The sequence below is a fragment of the Anneissia japonica genome, unplaced genomic scaffold, assembly GCF_011630105.1.
Source record: "Anneissia japonica isolate Jap-2015-1 unplaced genomic scaffold, ASM1163010v1 scaffold287597_len576451_cov177, whole genome shotgun sequence".
NCBI lineage: Eukaryota > Metazoa > Echinodermata > Crinoidea > Comatulida > Comatulidae > Anneissia > Anneissia japonica.
Window position 1 is genome coordinate 527,292 of NW_022745867.1, and position 21,362 is coordinate 548,653.

Sequence of the window (21,362 nt, forward strand, 5' to 3'; positions counted from 1 at the left end):
TATGTTATGCTATGCTAAGGCAAACACCTGTCTCTTATACACATCTAGATGTGTATAAGAGACAGTCTACACAGTGGATATAGTTACTCCTACAGTAGAAGAATTGTAACAATGTATAATAATAAATATAAATATAAAAATGTCTTTTATAATAAAGAAGTGCAATATCCCTTTGGATTGACAGTAAATAAGAAATCTAGAGTCCTGTATGTAGCAGATTGTGGAAACCTGTTGGGTAAGATAGGTTCAGAAGGCAGTGAAATAGGTCAACTGAAGGAACCACAAGATGTCACTTTAACTAAGGAAGGTCATGTGATTGTTGCTGACTTTGGAAATAACAGAATACAAATGTTTGATTCCAGTGGTAAGATGATGAGAGTTATTGTCGTAGGCTGTGGTGAGGAAGATGGTAAAGTTATGGGTCCTCATGGTGTAACCATGAATATGGATGAAAACTTAATTGTATCAAGCAATCATAAACTACAATTGTTTGATAAAAATGGTATCTTTATTAAAAGAATAGATCATGAAGATGATGGGTTATATATCCCAGTAGGATGCACTGTACTCTCTCATAGACCAAGAATAGTAGCGGTAGCAAACCATGGGAAAAACAATATAAAAATATTCAAATACTAAAGTAAGAGCTAATTAAATGTTCAAAATGTGTTTGATAAAAAATGATTAGGTTTATAGACAAAAAAAAAATGAATAAGAAATAGAAATATTGAAACAGTAGTGCATTTTACTTACTTTATTACAGTATTTTGGTTCTTCATAATGAGTTCCTTGATCGACCACAATGTAGTACTTCTAACACTTCTATATCATGTTTTACTTTTTTCAGCATTCTCTATAGAGTTGTACAGTAAATAAATTTCTGAAAAAATGACAAAAAGAGGAAATAATTATTATCAAATAAATAATTTTAGCATTAGAAACATTCATAATCATACACAAGGTAAAATACTCTCCTCACTCTCTGACAGTGATAGGAAATAATTATATTATTATTGATGATAGTTGATGGTGGCCGGTAGGATGATTGATTGGATTGGATTTATTTGGTATAAACACCAAGGATAGCCCACGAAAGTATAGAGGAAGACTTATTTCCAGTGTAGATCCCCTATGCTATGTTATGCCTGTCTCTTATACACATCTAGATGTGTATAAGAGACAGGAATTAATATCAGACCTTGAAACCATAAGCAAAAAAAAAAACAAAAAATTTTGAAAGAGAAGTTAATGATATTGATTTAAAGAAAAAACAGTTAAAAAAGCTTATACTCTCAATCAATGCAATGAAGAACAAACCAGAAGAAACACCAGCTCTTCAAATACATAAGGAAACTATTGATGCAATTAGGGACACATACCTAAGACCAGATCAACCACTTCAAAAGACAAATACCACACCAGTATTCATTCCGTCTACACACTTGGATGACTTGATGAACACAGAGTGCATTGGTAAAATCACAACTGTTGATCCCATGATGTACAAGGTTTCTGAAGATTTTGAAGCAATTACTGCAACAAAAGCAGAACCATTTGTAGTGAAAGTGACAAGTCTAGCAGAAAGTGATGTATGCCAATTAGTTTCCTCACTAATAAATGCATCAGGTGAAGAATCTGCAACTAAGATAGAATATCAGGGAAGTGGAGAGTACAAAATAATAGGTAGATGTGATGTGGAAGGTGACTGGCAAATGAGGATCACTGCTGGAGCTGAACACATCAAAGGTTCTCCAGTGAATGTCAAGGTGAAAACACTGGGAATTATTCAAACCATTGAGAACATAGCAGAAGAGCATAATAAAACAGAGAATGTGACAGATCTAGCAGTAGATACCGACGGATGTATATTAGTGTCAAGTAATAGTAAAAATATATTGAAATTCCATCAATCAGGCTCATTTGTTGATAGCCTGAGTGGCTTTTCATATAATCTTTTGGTGGCTAGAATGCATCAAATGGGTGATGGTGACATTCTACACAGTGGATATAGTTACTCCTACAGTAGAAGAATTGTAACAATGTATAATAATAAATATAAATATAAAAATGTCTTTTATAATAAAGAAGTGCAATATCCCTTTGGATTGACAGTAAATAAGAAATCTAGAGTCCTGTATGTAGCAGATTGTGGAAACCTGTTGGGTAAGATAGGTTCAGAAGGCAGTGAAATAGGTCAACTGAAGGAACCACAAGATGTCACTTTAACTAAGGAAGGTCATGTGATTGTTGCTGACTTTGGAAATAACAGAATACAAATGTTTGATTCCAGTGGTAAGATGATGAGAGTTATTGTCGTAGGCTGTGGTGAGGAAGATGGTAAAGTTATGGGTCCTCATGGTGTAACCATGAATATGGATGAAAACTTAATTGTATCAAGCAATCATAAACTACAATTGTTTGATAAAAATGGTATCTTTATTAAAAGAATAGATCATGAAGATGATGGGTTATATATCCCAGTAGGATGCACTGTACTCTCTCATAGACCAAGAATAGTAGCGGTAGCAAACCATGGGAAAAACAATATAAAAATATTCAAATACTAAAGTAAGAGCTAATTAAATGTTCAAAATGTGTTTGATAAAAAATGATTAGGTTTATAGACAAAAAAAAAATGAATAAGAAATAGAAATATTGAAACAGTAGTGCATTTTACTTACTTTATTACAGTATTTTGGTTCTTCATAATGAGTTCCTTGATCGACCACAATGTAGTACTTCTAACACTTCTATATCATGTTTTACTTTTTTCAGCATTCTCTATAGAGTTGTACAGTAAATAAATTTCTGAAAAAATGACAAAAAGAGGAAATAATTATTATCAAATAAATAATTTTAGCATTAGAAACATTCATAATCATACACAAGGTAAAATACTCTCCTCACTCTCTGACAGTGATAGGAAATAATTATATTATTATTGATGATAGTTGATGGTGGCCGGTAGGATGATTGATTGGATTGGATTTATTTGGTATAAACACCAAGGATAGCCCACGAAAGTATAGAGGAAGACTTATTTCCAGTGTAGATCCCCTATGCTATGTTATGCTATGCTAAGGCAAACACTGTACAAAGAGTAAAGCCTAATTTGCATATCAGTTGGCAAACCTAATTTGGCATAGCTTAATCTAGGAAATCAGTGTTTTAGACGGCTAGTTGAACACATTCGCTGTTTGAAGACGCCAGCAATGCGAGTTATTATTTTTATTATTAGACAGGCTTGGTTTGTTATGTTTATGAACAACTATATATTATCAGGCTTATGTGGCTAATTAGTACCAATGAATGAAGAGAATCAGCATGTGGTTTCAAATGCTGGGTTGTATTTTTGATCTTTTAAATAACGTATGAGAGTGCGTTACAGATGTTTATGATGCAGTGATGACGAAAATATAGATGGTAATTGTTGGTGGTGATATAGATGCTGATGGTGATGATGATGTTGATGATGATGGCGATGTTAGTAATAATGATGACGTATATGATGGTGACTGTAATGGAGTACTGTATTCCATATCTGAATTATGTCATTTTAAGCTACTATTGGCATTATTATTATAGAATTTATTCAAAGTTGATTACAATTAATGATAATTCTAGGTGTGTCACTGAAGGAAGTATAATGTTAATGTTGATATAATATTGATTTATTTGTGTAATACTTAAGGAAGTGTTATGTTTATGTTACTATACAATTGATTTATTTGGGAGATTATACTAGCTTGTTTGTGATTGGCTATGCTATGTCAAGGTAAGAAAATTATTGATATTAAATGATTGGTTAATGACATCATGTGAATATAGGAATGTTTGTGATTGGTTCACATACCAAATATTGTTTTGTATAATATGTGAGGGAAATTTGAATTTAGTTAAGTTTGGTGCAGCTCTTCAAAACTGAAGTTTGTCTTACTTCCGGTCTGGTGTCCTAATTGCCTGTATGTGTATGTGGATTGCTGAAAACTGAAATAAATTTGAATTTGAAGTTAAGGTATATTTGTGTTGGCTGAATTAAATTGAAGACGTATTTTTCTACTGGTGTTGGTGACAAAGAGTGTGTGCAAATTGTATTATATATCAATTACTAACAAAATAAGAAGAAAAATGATTGTATTAACAATACAAGAAGACGAGAAGTATTAATGACAGAAGACAGTAATATTAATATTACAGCAATTACATAATAATATTATATTACATTATATGGTGGCAACTACATTATAGTGACGATGATTGATATATAAGTCATTAAATTTTTTTTAAAAAGAACATTAGTTCCACATGGATAAAATATTCATTAAAATGGCTAGTAAGATACTTAAATGATCCAACTCCAAACAGAAATTAACAAGATACAGCACAAACATTATCCTGAAATTGATGTATTGGGAAATATTTGTTCTGACTACAAATACAAATGTCCTATTATATTTTATTTGTTTAGATATTTTAAAATATATTTTAATTAAAATCATTTATTATTCACATTTCTGTGCAATTTACTGTTTACTGTTTAATTTACTGTGTATTAAAGCTTATTGCCATGTTGTTTCTTTTTATTATTAACTTTTAATGATTTAAATGTATTTGAAAAAAAAATTAATGATGGACTCATAACAACCTATAATGGTTTAATTTCATGAAGTTTAACATGTACTTTATTATCTATTCTACTGTTTTTATGATGAAATGAATAATGATTGAATTGAATCATGGAGGAATTACTTTATTAAATACATAGTTTATAATTAAATCAAAAATACAATCCAAAATCAGAATATACAATATGGCTTATTTTGTATGTATTAAAAAAAATAATAATAATAATGATGGACTCTATGATCAGGGAGATGTTTTTTACATCTCCCTGCTATGATGTTCAATTTCAAGTATTTTAACATGCAGGGGCGGATTTAGGTGAGGGGGGGCTCCCCCCTTTTGAGAGGTAAAAAAAAGAGAAAAAAAAAGAAAAAAAGAATGAAAAAGAAAAAACGATAACCCAGAACGCCTCAAATGTTATTTTCGGGTGTCTAAAACACAGAAATTTCGCGGGGGCATGTCCCCGGACATCCTACTTCGGTGTTGTCTCGATCGGCCCAAATTTCGGGCCCCCCCCCCACTTTTGGACATCTCTGGATCCGCCCCTGACATGTACTAATTATACTATCTATTCTAGACTTTAAGGAATAAATATTGAATTGAATTAAATATATAGTTTTTGAAGGTTTATTATAAAAAGGTATCTGAAAATATAGAGTAGTAGGTCAGGCCCATGTGTAAAATTTAACAGGGAATTTATTTCCATCTAAAAAACTCATCTTTTCCAGTAGTAGAATTGCAATTTATGTTTAGGAATTACAACAATAGGCAATCCCACAACATATGATGTTTGGGATGTTCAGTCTACACCTTTTTAGTAAGCCCCAAGAGAAAATTTTCAGTATCATTGCAAAATGGTTTAGAGTTTATCTCTATCATATCCATGCTGTTCCATCCTCCTTTACCACAAAACCCGACTTATCCACGAAAACTCGGGAAATCAAACCAGGGTCTCTTATCATAGCTAATTACACTCTAATTATCAGGAAGGCCAGACCATGGTACATCAGGGGCTATCGTGGCTGGAAAAGTCATTATCTCAGAAGGGTGCTGCCATAGCAATAAACAATCAATTCATACTGAGTTTACTGTAAAAAGAAAAAAAAAATCTATTTTGTTGAAAATCGTATGAAATATGTTAACATTTGTCTTTAGCAGAAAAAACTGTCCTACCTACGAGTTTGAATCATAAAAAACGAGCCGTTTTACGAGAAGTAACAAAAGTACAGGTATTACTACTACTAGGCCTACCCTAGGCCGACTTGGTATAGGAGTCGTAACGACAACATGAAGTTTCTGAAAAAGGCAGATGAATATATTTGTTTGAACTTGATTCACTTTGAATCCATTTATTAGTAATATTTTTTTATTGATGAAAATTAGTGTGTAAAATATTTAGAAACTATTTTAAATATACGAATCGTTTAATATATAATTGTTTGTTGTAAATAAAAATAATACAACTGTAATTGGGAACTATTTTTCCAGCGTAATGACAGAAAAACACCAGCAGTAAATAATAAAGGAGTGCATGGTTTGATCGTCAGATGATTCGTGTCATATGTGTTGTAAATTTGTAAGCAGTAGTTGACAGTACTGAGAGATGGAAAAAATTAGGTTGGCAAAAATTTGCAGACCTTAAATTCTCAGAGGTCGGCACAAAAAAAAAAAAAAAAAAAAGGACCCTTTTGTATTTAGATAGATTTTGTCGTTCAAGTACTTAAATTATTGGTATGTTCTTGATCCTAGTTTTTAGTACAATTTGTTTTAATGTTTATAATTCGCATTTCTATTCTAGGGTCAATTGAATCAATACAATCAATAATAAATCTTTAGGTTTTCACTGTATGTGTATTCTCGATGTACAGCTACAGTAGTACGGTAATTAAAATATATTTCAATGATTACAATTCATATTTCTATTATACTGTAGGCTTCAGAATGATAACTTTTATCTGTAAAATTATCTTTTAATATGCATTTTCATTTGTTGATGATTAAATTTTCAACTTGGAAGTGTCTGCAATTGCTTACCTGTTGGTGGCTGGGTGTGATAGGTCAGGTATTTTCTCTTTTTAACACAATTCAAGCTATCACCCGGGTTGAAGTCTGTCCCAAGAAGTAGGGTTAATATCAGGTGTATGAGGTAAAACTTAGCTTAACTGTAAGCCTCTTACTGACTCATGTGATGGACTTATCTGACAGTGGTTCAATATCAGATGCTCAGCCTAAGGAGAAAACATATAGAAAATATAATTCAATATCCAAAAGTGAATCAAAAAGCAATTTCATCATCTGAAAAGTGATTCAGTGCCTTAGTGGACCTGTTGGTATGTAAAATGGTTGCCTTTCAATCCCAATTTCAGATATTAACTACATATTGATTAGCATATTTTATTAATTGCATTTAAAATTAAGCGTATAAAGTTATTTGGCCAACTGCCACAATTGTACCAGCCATACAAGTCATTTAGTGAGATTTGAAAAAAAATGCCACTTATAGCATAGATTGCAAAATTAAAGCTTAAAATGTCTATGTGAAATCCATCATCCAAGATTTATAATCAAATCCAATTAATTATATGGTTTTAAAAAAAAAGGACCCTCGTTTTAACTGATATTATACTGAGCCGTACAATATGCAGTGAACCGTTCAGTGAGCAGATGACAGTAATTTTGATCATGACAAACTACATTAATCCCAATTTGAACTATCACAAACATGGATTCAAATTTATTAAAAACAAATCCAATATGAGAAATATTTTTTGTAGGTTACAATTTTTTTTATTTAGGCCAAAATGTTTGACAGCGATGTTTATATAAAACCTTGTCTAAAAGCCCTATTGGAAATTCCCACTATCTTGCTTCTATGCCATAAATAGAATTTTACCGTGCAAATCACGTCATTTAATAAGGTTCCAATTGAGGTGATGCAGGACGTGAGTATATCTTTCAAGTTTAGCCTTTAAAGTTGAGTTTATATGTTTATGCACTGTCGACATTTTCTAATAATAAATTTTAGAAAATTCTACATGATGAAATGATACTGCAGTTTGGATTAAGACCTGATGATGTGTTGGATGAGGATGAGGAGATGTCAGTACAGCTCTGAAGGCCTCTCTAGTGAATTCAAATAGTATGAATGATGATGATAAAACCTCTAGGCCCATAAATATTGCAAAGGCAGAGGCAGTGAGACCTGGCCTAAACCCAAAATTTTTTTTAATAAAAAAAAAAAAATAGGAAAAAAAAATTAAATTATTTAAAATTTATTTCTGTAGATATTCCAGGCCATCTATGGTGTCATAGTTATAAAATTTTGTACTAGCCCCACTAATGGTGTGGAGTAGACCCCTCATCTGAAAAATTCCTTCTTTAGGCCCTCTCAAGTTCTTGCATCCGGTATTGTATAAACCACACTGTGTATCTTAATTGAGAGGGAAAAAAACTAGCTCAAATTTGTGCAGCAAATTGCTACGAAAATGTGCGATGAGTCGTAAATGCTGTGAAGAAATATTTAGACCTACAGTAGACTACAAAATGTTTGCAGAAATTGGACAATATTTTTTAAATGTGTAGACAGACAGTGTGACTCAGTATATACATCTGATTTTTACGACCTGGATGGAATAAAGACCCCTCCTTTGGATTATGAATGAGATGCTAATGGAGCCATGAATCAGGTTTGGTGACCTGGATGATAATGATATGCTAGGCCCTTCAGTAATTTTTGTTAATTTGTTTAGAGTTAGTATTGTTTCCCAAAATCAATTTATTTTCTTGTACAGTATTTAATTTTCATTTTTTTTCCCATTATAATTAAGGCTACAAATGTTAATTTCTAGTGGTAGTTTGTCAAACTTTGTATTCTATAGCAAAAAAACTGTTTTTTGCTTGATAAAAAAATTCTTTATTACAAAAATATATAGTTTTTGTAAACATGTTGTAACTTCCATAGATTAAACTTACACAGGCAATCTCATAAAAAAGAATTTATGACTTTAAAGTTTGGGTGGTGTATGGGATATTCAGTATATAATTTCCTTGAGCTTCTTCACTATGGTAAAAATCATATTTAAATGATTCCAAGGCTAGGAAAAAAAAGTAAATGCTTGTTTAATCTCCAAAAAAAACCTTTTTCATACTTATGCTTTTTACACTAGGTTATTCATCAACAAGAGCAATATCTTCAAAATTTAAGTTTGTGCTGCATTACTTGAGAGTTTTCAGAAAGTGTTTACATTCAATCAAATCAAGGTAAGAGATTGATAATTACAAAAAACTAATAACACCTGATGATAGAAAATGTTAAATTGCCTTTAGTACTCACACACGTTGTTGTTGCCGGCTATGTTACATCAAGTCAGAAAACTGTGAATCTGAAAGCAATTGTGTGAAAATTATTTAAAATAAAACCATATACCCTGTGACTCTTGTATAACATCCAAAAATTTAAAAAAAATTGATTCATTTTTTAAACACTAAATTTAACAAAGTTACATAATTAATACAGCAACAGCACTTGATTTTAGCTAACAATTAATACAAATTATTAAGAATTCTAACATAGAACGATGTTTTCTTAACAGATGTCTGTCACAGTATCACAGTTTATAAATGATAAAGATCTTGAGTGTGCCATTTGTCTCAACCGGTTTCACCAACCAAAGACACTGAAATGCATGCACACCTACTGTCAACAGTGTATCCAGGAATGGGTAGAAGGTCATAGCAAGTTGGAATGCCCAACATGTGGACAAAAACATGATTTAACAAAAGAAGATTTAAAACAACTTGCTTCAAATAAAATGATAAGTCAACTACTAGAGTATGCTGCAAAAATCGAGGATCAGAAACCGGCTAAATGCTCTTTCTGTGACAATAAACCAGCATACTACTGCTCAACATGTCAACTGTATCTATGTGGAGGTCCATGTACCAAACAACACAAAACAGTATCTTCCACAAAAGATCATCAACTTTACACACTAGACTCGAAGGAAGAGGATGACAAAGAAACCAAATGCCCAGCTCATTGCAACACCCCACTGGAATTTTACTGCTCCAATTGCAACAAATCAGCATGTAAGAGATGTGAAAAATTCCTTCTTTGTTTGCAAGAACAACATGAAGTCACTCCAATGCCAAATGTTGTAGATCTGTTTAACCAAAACATCACTGAACTTCTCAAGTTAGCACAAGAAGTTAAAAATATGTTAGATGGAAAAAAAGAAGTCATAGAAACGGATCGAAAAACATTTGATGCTAAACTAAAGTTATACAGAAAAGCTATTGAAATTCAGGGAAATAATCATATTTTGAGAGTTAAAGAGGAAATGAAGAAATTATTTTTGGATCTTGAAAGAATAGAGAGAGAAGTAGATATTAATAGTAAAGTTAAAGATGTTGATTCAAAGATGACTGAATTAAATAATCTAATTGACTCCATCAATGCACTAATCAACAAACCAGAAGAACGAGAAACACTTAAATGTAAAAAGGCAAATATCACAGCTCTCAGGGACAAAGTTATACAAACTGATATTCATAAAACAAATATTACACCAACATTTATCCCATCTACACACTTTGATGGGTTGATGAATACAGAGGGCATAGGCAAAATCACAAGCATTGATATGAGGTACAAAGTTGCTGAAGAAGATAAAGCAATCACCATCACGAAAGGACAAAAATTTGTAGTGAAAGTATTAAGTCCAGCCATGGAGGAAATATGTCCAGCAGAGAATGATGCATGCCGATTAACTGCAAATATAATAACCTCATTAGGTGACGTCAAATTAGAAACTGAGGTAGTATATCAGGGAAGAAGACAGTATAAAATAACCGGTAGGTGCAATGTGGAAGGTAATTGGCAAATGAAGATAACTGTTGGAGCTGCACACATTCAAGGTTCACCAGTGAATATCAAGGTGGAAAAAGCAGGACTTGTTCATACAACTGGTAATATATCTGATTATAAAGATCATAATGACACAAAGAATGTGGTAGGTGTGTTACATACAGATGGATGTATATTAATATCATGCTATAGTAAAACTATTTTAAGGTTTAACCAATCAGGTTTATTTGTTGATAGGATACAGGTACCTCAAGATGTGATGGTTAATAGAATGCATCAAATGGACGATGGTCACCTTGTGTATGGTGACCTCTTACAAAAGTGTGTTGTAATGAGTGATAACAAATTTCAAGAAATCTGCTTATTTGGTAAAGAAATGTTGAAATATCCAAGGGGCTTGACAGTGAATGAGGAAACTAGAGTCCTGTATGTAGCTGATGATACGGCTCACTGTGTGTTTCTTTTTAATATCGATGATGGCAGGCCGCTAGGTAAGATAACTGCAGAAGGTAGTGAAGTAGATCAGCTTAAGTTCAAACCACAAGATGTCACTTTAACCAAGGAAGGTCATGTAATTGTTGCTGATTCCACAAATAACAACATACAAATATTTGATGCGAATGGCAAGTTTATGAAAATTCTTGTAGGCAATGGTATAAAAGATGGTCAAGTTTGCTGTCCTACTGGTGTAACATTTGACTTGGATGAAAATATAATAGTATCGAGTAATAATAAATTACAATTATTTAATAAAAATGGTGAATTCATAAAACGAATAGATCATGAAGGTGATGGATTAGAAGTTCCATGTGGAATCACTGCAATCTCCAATGGACAGCTGAGAAGAGTAGCAGTAGCCAACAACAAAGCAAACAATCTTAAAATATACAACTATTGAATGACCTACTTTATAGCCATCAAATTTAAAATTGTTTTTTGGCAATTTATTTATGAAGTTATAGGCCATTACGATTTTACCCCTTTAGCAGTGTGACGTCAGTGTAAGCTATAAACCAAAGAATGTATAGCGCCGATTTTTGGTTACAGTAGCTGCTAAATTTTAATGGCTTATAACATAAAAAATTGCCAAAAAACAATTTTAAAATTTCTATACTAATGACATATCAAAATTCCCCTCTAGAAAAAATACCATCTGTCTAGGACCCTTTTAATATACATTCCAAACCTATGATTGGCCACTGTTTTCAGATAGTGTTTTGTTAATTTGCAATACTGTACATGCATTAAAATTGAAAACTAATATAATTGTTAATTTCATAAGAATTATTATTAAATTATTCTGTAAATAAGAGAATTTTAGATATTAAGAAAAAAACAGGGCCATAAGGAATCAGAGGGAGTACCCCTAATGGAACCAATACTTGCACTTAAATGGAATTTCATAAATGTGTGAAAGTGAACGAATATTGTGCTTAAAATTCTTGTTAATCATAGACTAATAAGTGGCACCATATAATGTATAGTCAAATTTTACCAACAATTTTGCAAATTTCAATTTATTGGGGCAGAAATTACCTTGAAAACTATATCAGTTTCTCTATGACAATGCATATCTGGATATCTATATATTTTTCCGCAACAAAGAGAGTAGCATTCAAATTTTAAATTGATCTCCCATGTTACTCAAGCAGGTTGCAGGCCTACCTGTACCTGTTTTATTTAATTGAAATAAAAAAAAAAAGAAGCAAAATTAATATGAAATGCATAAACACTTTTTCATTCAAACTATGAAATTACCAAATGTAGATGAACTATGCACTGACCAACACATGGTTGGGTTCTATGTTACCAAGGTTAGAGCTGTCTTCATCCCTCATTATTACCTTTTCAGTCCAAGTCTCACTACACATTGAGTTGGTATCAATGTTTTTTTTTATTCATTATTTTTCTTTTATTTTCATGTACTTATCTGCTTTATAATTTGTCTATTGATTTTTTTTGCTTTATAATTTCAACATCAGTTCTCATTTTAAGGAATGAGGGATATTTTTTGTTTTAAAAACAGATATTTAGTCAGTCAAGTTTCTATTGTTTGCCATAATTTTCATGCAATTATTTTGTTTTTTTGTTTGCATTACCAATGCTGCCACAGATTTTGTGTCAATAATATTTTATGTAAATTTTGAGATGAATAAATGAAATATTTTGAAAAGTGATTTTTTTTTCTTTTACCAAGGAAAAGGCCAAACAAATAGGACTCACAGGGCAACTTGTCAAGCTTTCATATCAAATTCCATACCCTATCTATACATTGTAGTGCTGATGCATTTTACCACTGCCAAACTGCATGGAGTGAGTGATGGTTGCCAAACGAACTATAGGCTTATAAGCCTTATAGTCAAAAGACATGCTGGCAGACCAACGGATCAAATGTGATTGGGCAACACAGTTAATAATGTTTATGTTGAGAATCATGTAGTGTAATTTTCATGATGTAATGATTTTGATGTATGTTTTGAAGAACATCATTTTTCAAATGATATTTTCTACATTGAGATGTAATGTTTTACATAAAAACATTGAGTGGGTGGACAATATTAACATAGAAAATCACAAAATGTGTTTCAAAAAAAGGTAGTAAACATACCACATTATTGTCCGCATGTACCGCATGTAAAACAAAATGAAGTCTGAATAAAACATCTTCATTACTGTCGGTTGCCATAGAAAATTACCCTTCATGGTTTTTACTGAAATAAAACAGAGATAATATCAATTTAATAAATATAGTAATTTTTTTTGGACATGATAAATTAAATGTCTGAGACATCGATCGGTTTAAAATTCACATTCAGAAACTAGATCTACTATCACTGAAGTGAGACTATGGCTCAATAGCAGTATTAACATAGATAATAGGCATATCTTATAGACTGGATACGGTTCATTTTTCAACTTGTATACACTGATCTATTTTATCTAGTTTATTTAAGTACGTATCTTATCCAATTATTGCTGCTATTATTATTATTATTATTATTGTTATTATTATTAATACTATTATTATTTTTATTATTATACTATTACTATTATTATTATTATTATTATTAATATTATTATCACTATCATTATTTATTACTATTATCATCATCATTATTGTTATCATTATCCTGTCCTTTTTACGATTATTTCCTATTTCATGTGTATACACTGAATCCATAACTATGTTTATCATGATCTATGAATCCGTCATTGTAATAGCAATATATTTACTTTTCAATTTTATAATGGTCATTTATACCTGTCATTAATTGAGGTTCTTAACCATAAGTTGTCGTATAGCCATCTGCTGTTTATTCACAATAATTATCTTACTTTTGTTTATATCAACTTGTTTAAAGGCTGGATGATACCTTTTGCCAATTAGATACTATTGCGCCAATTTTCATAATGTAAATCAGTCATGTTGAGGAGGACCTGAGGCCAGGTTAAAATATTCATGTTTACATAAAAATGTTTACATAAAATAGTGTTCTAAAATACATACATACATATATATATCTGTCTCTTATCCACATCTAGATGTGTATAAGAGACAGCTCACACTAGAAAATAGTTTTTTTGTAGGTACCCTTTTAAAGGTCAGGATTTCTGTTTGACAGTGATGTTTATTTATAACCTTAGCTATTAGAATTTGAAGTACAGTAATAATGGGAATTCCCACTATTTGTGTTGCGTACAAAGTTTTACAATGCATGAATGCACTTTAATGGTTCACGTTGAGTTCCTTCCAGGTATTCAAAATTTATTATTTTCTGTTTTTGAAGTTCAGTGTATAATGATATGCAACAATAAAATTATTTTATCTGATAATAATAAGAATGATTTATGCTTAAACTGAATTTATTTAGGTCAGGCCATAAATGTCTGTCTGTGAAGTTTACGTCTGAGTTTGGCTAACATAGCCACACAAATGTACTTAGACAAGGTTAGGTATACACCCTGGTTTTTACAGTGGTAACAATGATTTATAATAATAATAATAATAATAATAATAACAATAATAATAATAATAAATTTAGCCACTGAAAATATATTAGTTATTGGCAGCCATTGACTAGGAAATCTAGTTGGCATATTACATCTCATGATATTCTTATATTATATTATATTAAATTATATTGTATTATATTATATTATGTTGTGAATACATCTTCATTTAGAAAAATGCTAACTGAATTTTATTTAGGTCTGGCCATAAATGTCTGTCTGTGAAGTTTACATCTATGTATTGTACTACACTGTTATGTCACGATACCACATGATACTCTCCCATTGCTATCAGCGACACAAACTGCGTTCAACAGGATCCATTGTCTCCACTGACAAACCATTTATCCCAATTTCCAACATTTATTAAGATGTATCTTAATTTTTCTTTGTAAATTTTAACAAATGATTAAATGTGTGTTTGATAACTATAATGTGAGCTTTTGTGTTTTTAGTACATTTTGATGGTAAATTATTAGGTTTTAAAATGCCTACTACAGAAAGCCTATTCTAAACCATTAAGATTATGAAGTCATTCAGGCGCATTGAACGGTAACCAATGTCTGGTTGACAACGAAGGCCACCACCCAGTGTGGTGACGGCACGACAGTTGTACTCATGGCTAACTTAATTGTACTTTGGCTAGGGTAGGGCACCCTGGTTTTCACACCAAATAACTTTAAATGCTAACTGAATTTTATTTAGGTCAGACCATAAATGCCTGTCCTGTGAAGTTTACATCTGTGTATGGCTTAGTGGCTAAAACATAGGCAAAAAAAATGTACTTAGGCATCAATTTTAATTGATGTACAGTACTTGTATTTTGTATATAAATTTGATTTCTCTTGTCGCAATAATATTAATACATTTTTTTTAAATATTGTGTATAATAATTATATATTTTAATAAATTTCAATTCAATTCAATATAACATTTTGTTCATCCACACAAATACAATTCGAAATCATAGCATTCATCATACAAAAGAAGTATTACAAAGTGGACAAGAGACAGTTAAAAGGCAGAAGCTTGTCTAAACTGCCCCTTAACAAATACAAACATGAATAAAAGTAAAATAATAAAAAAATAAATAAAAAATGAATAAATAAATAAAAAAAATAAATAAAATAAACTAGAAAATATAAATATAAGAGTAATAATTATGAGGAACTATTGTTTTTATTAATTAAAGAGCATTTTAGTTCATTTCTACCATCCATTGGATTTCCATTTGAGAGTACTGTAGAATAATTTGCCTTTGTATTTACATTTAGTTGTGTCCTAATTACATAATTTCAATTACATAGCATTTCTTCTGGTAAAGCACCTGGCAATGATAACGTTCCAAATTGGATATTGAAAGAGCACGCTCCAACATTATCAAAGCCCTTGTGTACCATTATCAACTCAAGTCTACGTGAAGGTTTTGTGCCTCAGTTTTAGAAAAGTGCCAACATAGTTCCAATTGCTAAAGTTAATCCTCCTACAAATATCGAGTATGATCTTAGACAAATCTCACTCACCCCAACTACGGCCAAAATTGCAGAAAGCCTAATTGGGGAACACTTATGGAACCAACTAAAACTTAATATTGATCCTAACCAATTTGGGTGTATGAAGGGTGTCTCAACAGCTGATGCATCTTTATGACTATGACTACAATTTTATTTGAGTGCTATGATGCTACTGATAAAAGTAATGAATTGCGTATATTACTTGTTGACTTTAAGAAGGCCTATGACTTAATTGACCACAATATTGTTATCAATAAGCTCTGTCTCTTGATGTTGACCAATACATTGTTGCTTCGGTTAGTTCGTTTCTTAGTAATAGGCTTAACAGGGTTAAATTGGATGATAATCTTTCACCGAATGGAGGCTCATGCCAAGGTACTTGGTTGGGTGTTATTATATTTCTTATTTTTATTAATGACCTATATACAAACAATCTTAATGTTCAATTTACGGATGATACCACAGTAGTAGAAAAAATACCTAAAAATCAAACAAGCAATTTACAAAATGATGAGAACCTTATTGTTAATTGGTCTGATAGCAACCATACGAAACAATCTTAATGTTAAATTTATGGATGATACCGCAGTAGTAGAAAGAATACCTAAAATCAAATAAGCGATTTACAAAATGATGTCAACTTTATTGTTAATTGGTCAGATACCTGTAGCAACTGTATGAAACTTAACGCAAAAAAAAAACTCCAAAGAGATAATTAGCTGTAAAAAAGTTAAAACAGAATTTGAATCATTCTGTATTGAAGAAAGTAACATTGATTGTGTTTCTGTAACTAAATTGCTTGGAGCAGTAATTTATCTTGGCAAGACCGCATATTGATATATCATTAAGAAGTGGAATTCTAAATAATTTTTTCTTAGACAACTGAAACAGATGTTGATAGCCAATGATAGCTGTTCTATAAACAGGTCATTAGACCTGTATTAGAATACGCAGTGCCAGTAGGGGCATGAACATTACCAAGAACCAGTCTTACCAAATTTATCGCATTCAACATAAAAGCCTGCAAAATAAACTTTAACGAAACTTGTACAATTGATGATAACCTTGTTATTCCGCTCAAAGTTAGAAGGGGCAACCTGTGCCCCTTCACCAAGGTTAAACATCCGGGGCATGTACTACATTATTTGCTACCTGATAAAAGAAACATAAACTATCCTTCGAGTTCCTAGTGAGTTTAAGTAAAGTCAGAACAAAGCGGTCTAGTGACTTTATTTCAAATCATGAAGTATTTGCCAATTGGTGAAATCTACCATGGCAACTTTCTTCCCCTTCCTTTCCTCCCCTTCTCCTTCCACACAATATATAATAAAAATAAAATGAAATATCCTGTAGGCTCTTTTCAGTTTTCATAATTTGGTTTTTAGTACAGTCCTTAGCATAATCATTTATTTGTTTGTCTCCTTTATTATGCCATTGTATTTTTCTCTCTTTATTGTATTTTAATAATGTTGTGTGTTTATGGGAGGTTAAATCTAGGAAGGGACTTTCAGAGATGGAAGAGATACCACCTCAGCCCCACCATGATTGAAGTTGATAAAAGAATATCATTTTCTTTTTTTCCCCATTTTTTTTCTTTTTTAATTTGAAAAATTTGAGGGGGGGGGGGGGGGGACAGGACTTATAGGCCTCCTTAAATTAGGAATTCAAAATAGAGGGGCCAAAGTAAGGTCTTTCACAGATTGTGGGCCTGTAACACCTAAACCCTACCATGGTTGGGGCTGAGGCAAGAAAATGATTATGGCACATCTAGATGGCTGGAAATGGCACTCTCAAATGTAAATTTGAATACAACATTCTTTTTTTCTTTTAAAATGTTTTTGAAAAACTTAGTTGGGAAGTAGGGGATTGGGGAGTGGGTCACGTACCACGCTGGGAATAGTGCAGTACAGTCTAGCAGCACAGATACAGTCTGTGCGTTGGTTAGAGGATCCAGAGCTTCATTGACAATTGCACAATACCCTTGTTGTCTAGACAACCAATAATCTTTTGTGTTGTTTTTGATGTTTCTTTGTGTACTATATATTTCTCGCTCTGACGTTAGCCATGGCGAATGCTGCTAAGGTCTAAATCCATGGCTGCTGTATCACGATGATTTAAAAGCTAGAATGATTTTAGTGATACCGAGAAGTAAGATGAGTTTGTACGCGGTGAAACATTGACATGCAAGCAGCGGGGAAAACACAGCTGCTGTATCAAAATGATTTCCAAGCTAGAATAAAGATGATTTTAGCGAATTCTAGAAGTAAAGATGAGTTTGTACGCTGTAAACACTTGTCATGCAAGCGGCAGGGAAAACACTAAAATTCCTAAAAAATCTAGGCCTTGGCCTATCGTGGAGTTATTATTATAATTCCATGGGCCTATATAAATACAGTTGAAAGTTGCTTGTACAATTAACTAGGCCATCCTATTTGAAAACTGCTCTGACTGAAGGAGGTTTGGTGGATGGATTTCTGGAATGTGCAAGAGTGAGTCTTGAATTTTCTACCCCAGAAAATGTGAAGCTTTGGTAATGTGGGGTGGGTGCGTACCCACCCGTCGCACCCCCTTGAACGGGCCTGGAACACTTATATTAATGCTGATTGTTTAGTACAGTATAAGAGTTTTTCTTCTGGTCTAAAATAAAAAACACTTAACATAAACCAAATATTTTGTTTTTGTTCAATATAGTATCAGTGCCCATACAACATGGCTCCATGGAGAAAATGTGCAAGTGAAGGTTGCCAGAAGAAAATGACAAATAAGAGGCACAAATATTGTGACCAGTGTTTTCGAAGGAGAGGAGCTCGTAAAGATAAAAACAAAGAGATTAAATGCATATGGTGCAATAAGCAAATCCCAACGTCATCTAATTTCTACCACCACTGTGAAGGACAGCCAACGGTTTTTTGCTTAAATTGCAATCTGCAATCGCAAATGCCATGTACTTCCTGTATTACAAACCTCTGTGGACATTGTGTTATAAGTCAGCGCAATGATACAACATCAGGTATGTAAGCCATTTAAAAATGTATTTTAATATATAAAATACAATTTTACAAAAATTTTGTTCCAGTCATTTATAAACTCTCAATTTCTTTCTAAATATAAGAATCAAGAGAAAAGTAATATAAAATACAATTATATAAAAATGTTGTTGCAGTCATTCATAAACTCTCAATTTCTTTCTAAATATAAGAATCAAGAGAAAAGTATAATGTTTTATGATTTCATTTATTTGCCCAAAATACATAATCAAATAACAATGGTCAGAATAACACACACAAGAAATAAACCAGTGGATAAATTGAATTAAATAGGGATGTCTGTTTGTAAAGTAAATGGTATTTTGTAAGACTATTAACGTCTTCTTAAATTTTATTGTATTTTTACTATAGAAATTATAAAACCTATCTGTCTACACTCTTGATGAGTTGATTGTGTTGTCACAGGTATATTTGCATATAATTTATGTCACATTATTAACCTTACAGAAAAATATTTTAAGCTAAATAGAAATATAGACTCCTTATTATTACTAATTAAATGCATTAACACCAAATCCTTTTTTCCTGATTTTTATATTGTAATAAAGTACTCTTTCTTTCATACAGAAGGACCAGTATCACTGATTAAAAAGCCTCCTGAAGCAGATATTGCTGCTTTTAAGCAAGAAAAATTGAAGAGTATTACGCCACTGCACCAAAGAGGTCGCACTTCATCTTCAGCTACACAACCTGGACAAGAAGGAGCTTTGGTATTTGTTGACCAACGAACAGTACTTTGTAGCTTATTGATATATGTAACTTCAGGAGCAAACAGAAGAAGCTCAATGTCATTTAAATAGTAGAGAGTGTAAAAAACAAAACGATGCAGGACAATCAGCTTCTCAGTAAAATAGAGAAGGGGGAACGAATTATGAACTTATACAATACCAGCTGTGTACACATCCTTCGGATGGGAATTAAGGCAAACTGAATGCATGAGACTAATTTAAAAAAAAAAAAGAATTTCATATGATAGTGCTATCGAATGGAATAGATTTAGCCCTGATGTACAGTCTTCTATAAATTTAAGTATTTTCAAGAAGCACATTTGTATTAATAATTAATGAAAACAAGGTATAATAATATAAACATTGTATAAATCACTAATTTAATGTTTCCTTGCTTTGTTTTATTATTATTTTACATTTCTTTTTCGTAATTGACTGTTTACTTTTGTGGAGTGGATTTTCTTCATTTCCATAAATTTATTTTGCACTTGTTGCTATAGATTACTTTTATTTTACTAAACTGTTGACTTTTGCGTACTCAATAATTATGTTGTGCATCTATAATATTTAATTTCTAAGTTTAACTTTTGTTTAATAGGTACGGTACTGTGTAATTTATGTTAATTGTAAATAAGGTATCTGACGACCATAATAAAAAACAGCATTATACAGTATTTGTTGATTTGTACTTCGTGAATAGGCCAAAATGAAGTTTTACTACTGTACTACTACATTGGTGCTCTAGTTGTCATTATTGATGTTCTGGTGGAAACTGAAATAATACAATAATAAAATAATAATAATAAAATAAATCTTCATTATAAATGAGGTCATTCAACATTCTACCAACTGGGCTAAACCACTCCAGTTGCCAAATCATTGTTGTGCAAAATGACTGCAGATGAATGAATCTACACATACAATTAACCCACCCTAAAAACCATACAAAGATGTCCACCCACAATTTCCATCAAGGGTTTTACGGTAATTATCCGCTTAAACGAATGGCGTGACGATTGGCCGAGTGGTTAAGGCAAGAGCGCCGCAACCTACAGTCATAATATAATATAGTTCTGGTGGTGGAAGTCTTCCAGTCTACATAAATTGGCCCGCGTGCACTTTAAAGAACCCAGTACACCCTTCAAGAAGAGCAAGGGGTTATCCTGGAGTAGTGGTCCATTTAGGCCCTGCCATTACAGAAAGACGAAAGTGTGCATCTCAGCAGTTAATTGGACATGATATGACCCTTGGGAGAGAAGGAAGTTGTTGAATGAGTTAGTACAGGCCTGTGCGCATTTTAGCCTAGTTTAATAAGCTGCAAGTCACAGGTTATGTTCCTACTGTACGTTTTACCTTATACCTTTACTTTTATAGCTAAACCAGAAATGTTTCCCTGAATCCCACAAGCACGAATAGTCTATTTTGAATGTTTTAATATAAAGAAATAAGAAAATAAACATATTCTGTTTTACTTAGAATTTAAATGAGGAAAGGGTGGCAAGGAAGGTGATATGATTGGAAAATCTGCTGGAAGTGCTCACTACTAAACACCTTTCTAAAGTCAAGATGCCCC

General features: G+C 32.0%; 2 protein-coding genes across 2 annotated transcripts; both read left to right on the forward strand.

Annotated features, from left to right (window-relative positions):
* Positions 1–1,304: 1,304 nt before the first annotated feature.
* LOC117120045 (tripartite motif-containing protein 2-like) lies at positions 1,305–2,567 on the forward strand. The gene has a single exon (XM_033265041.1). The coding sequence runs from the start codon at positions 1,305–1,307 to the stop codon at positions 2,565–2,567; it is 1,263 nt and encodes a 420-aa protein (XP_033120932.1).
* Positions 2,568–8,814: 6,247 nt separating this feature from the next.
* LOC117120065 (tripartite motif-containing protein 2-like) lies at positions 8,815–12,418 on the forward strand. Its single transcript, XM_033265072.1, has 2 exons — positions 8,815–8,883; positions 9,216–12,418. The coding sequence occupies exon 2, from the start codon at positions 9,216–9,218 to the stop codon at positions 11,385–11,387; it is 2,172 nt and encodes a 723-aa protein (XP_033120963.1). The 5' UTR covers positions 8,815–8,883; the 3' UTR covers positions 11,388–12,418.
* Positions 12,419–21,362: the final 8,944 nt, after the last annotated feature.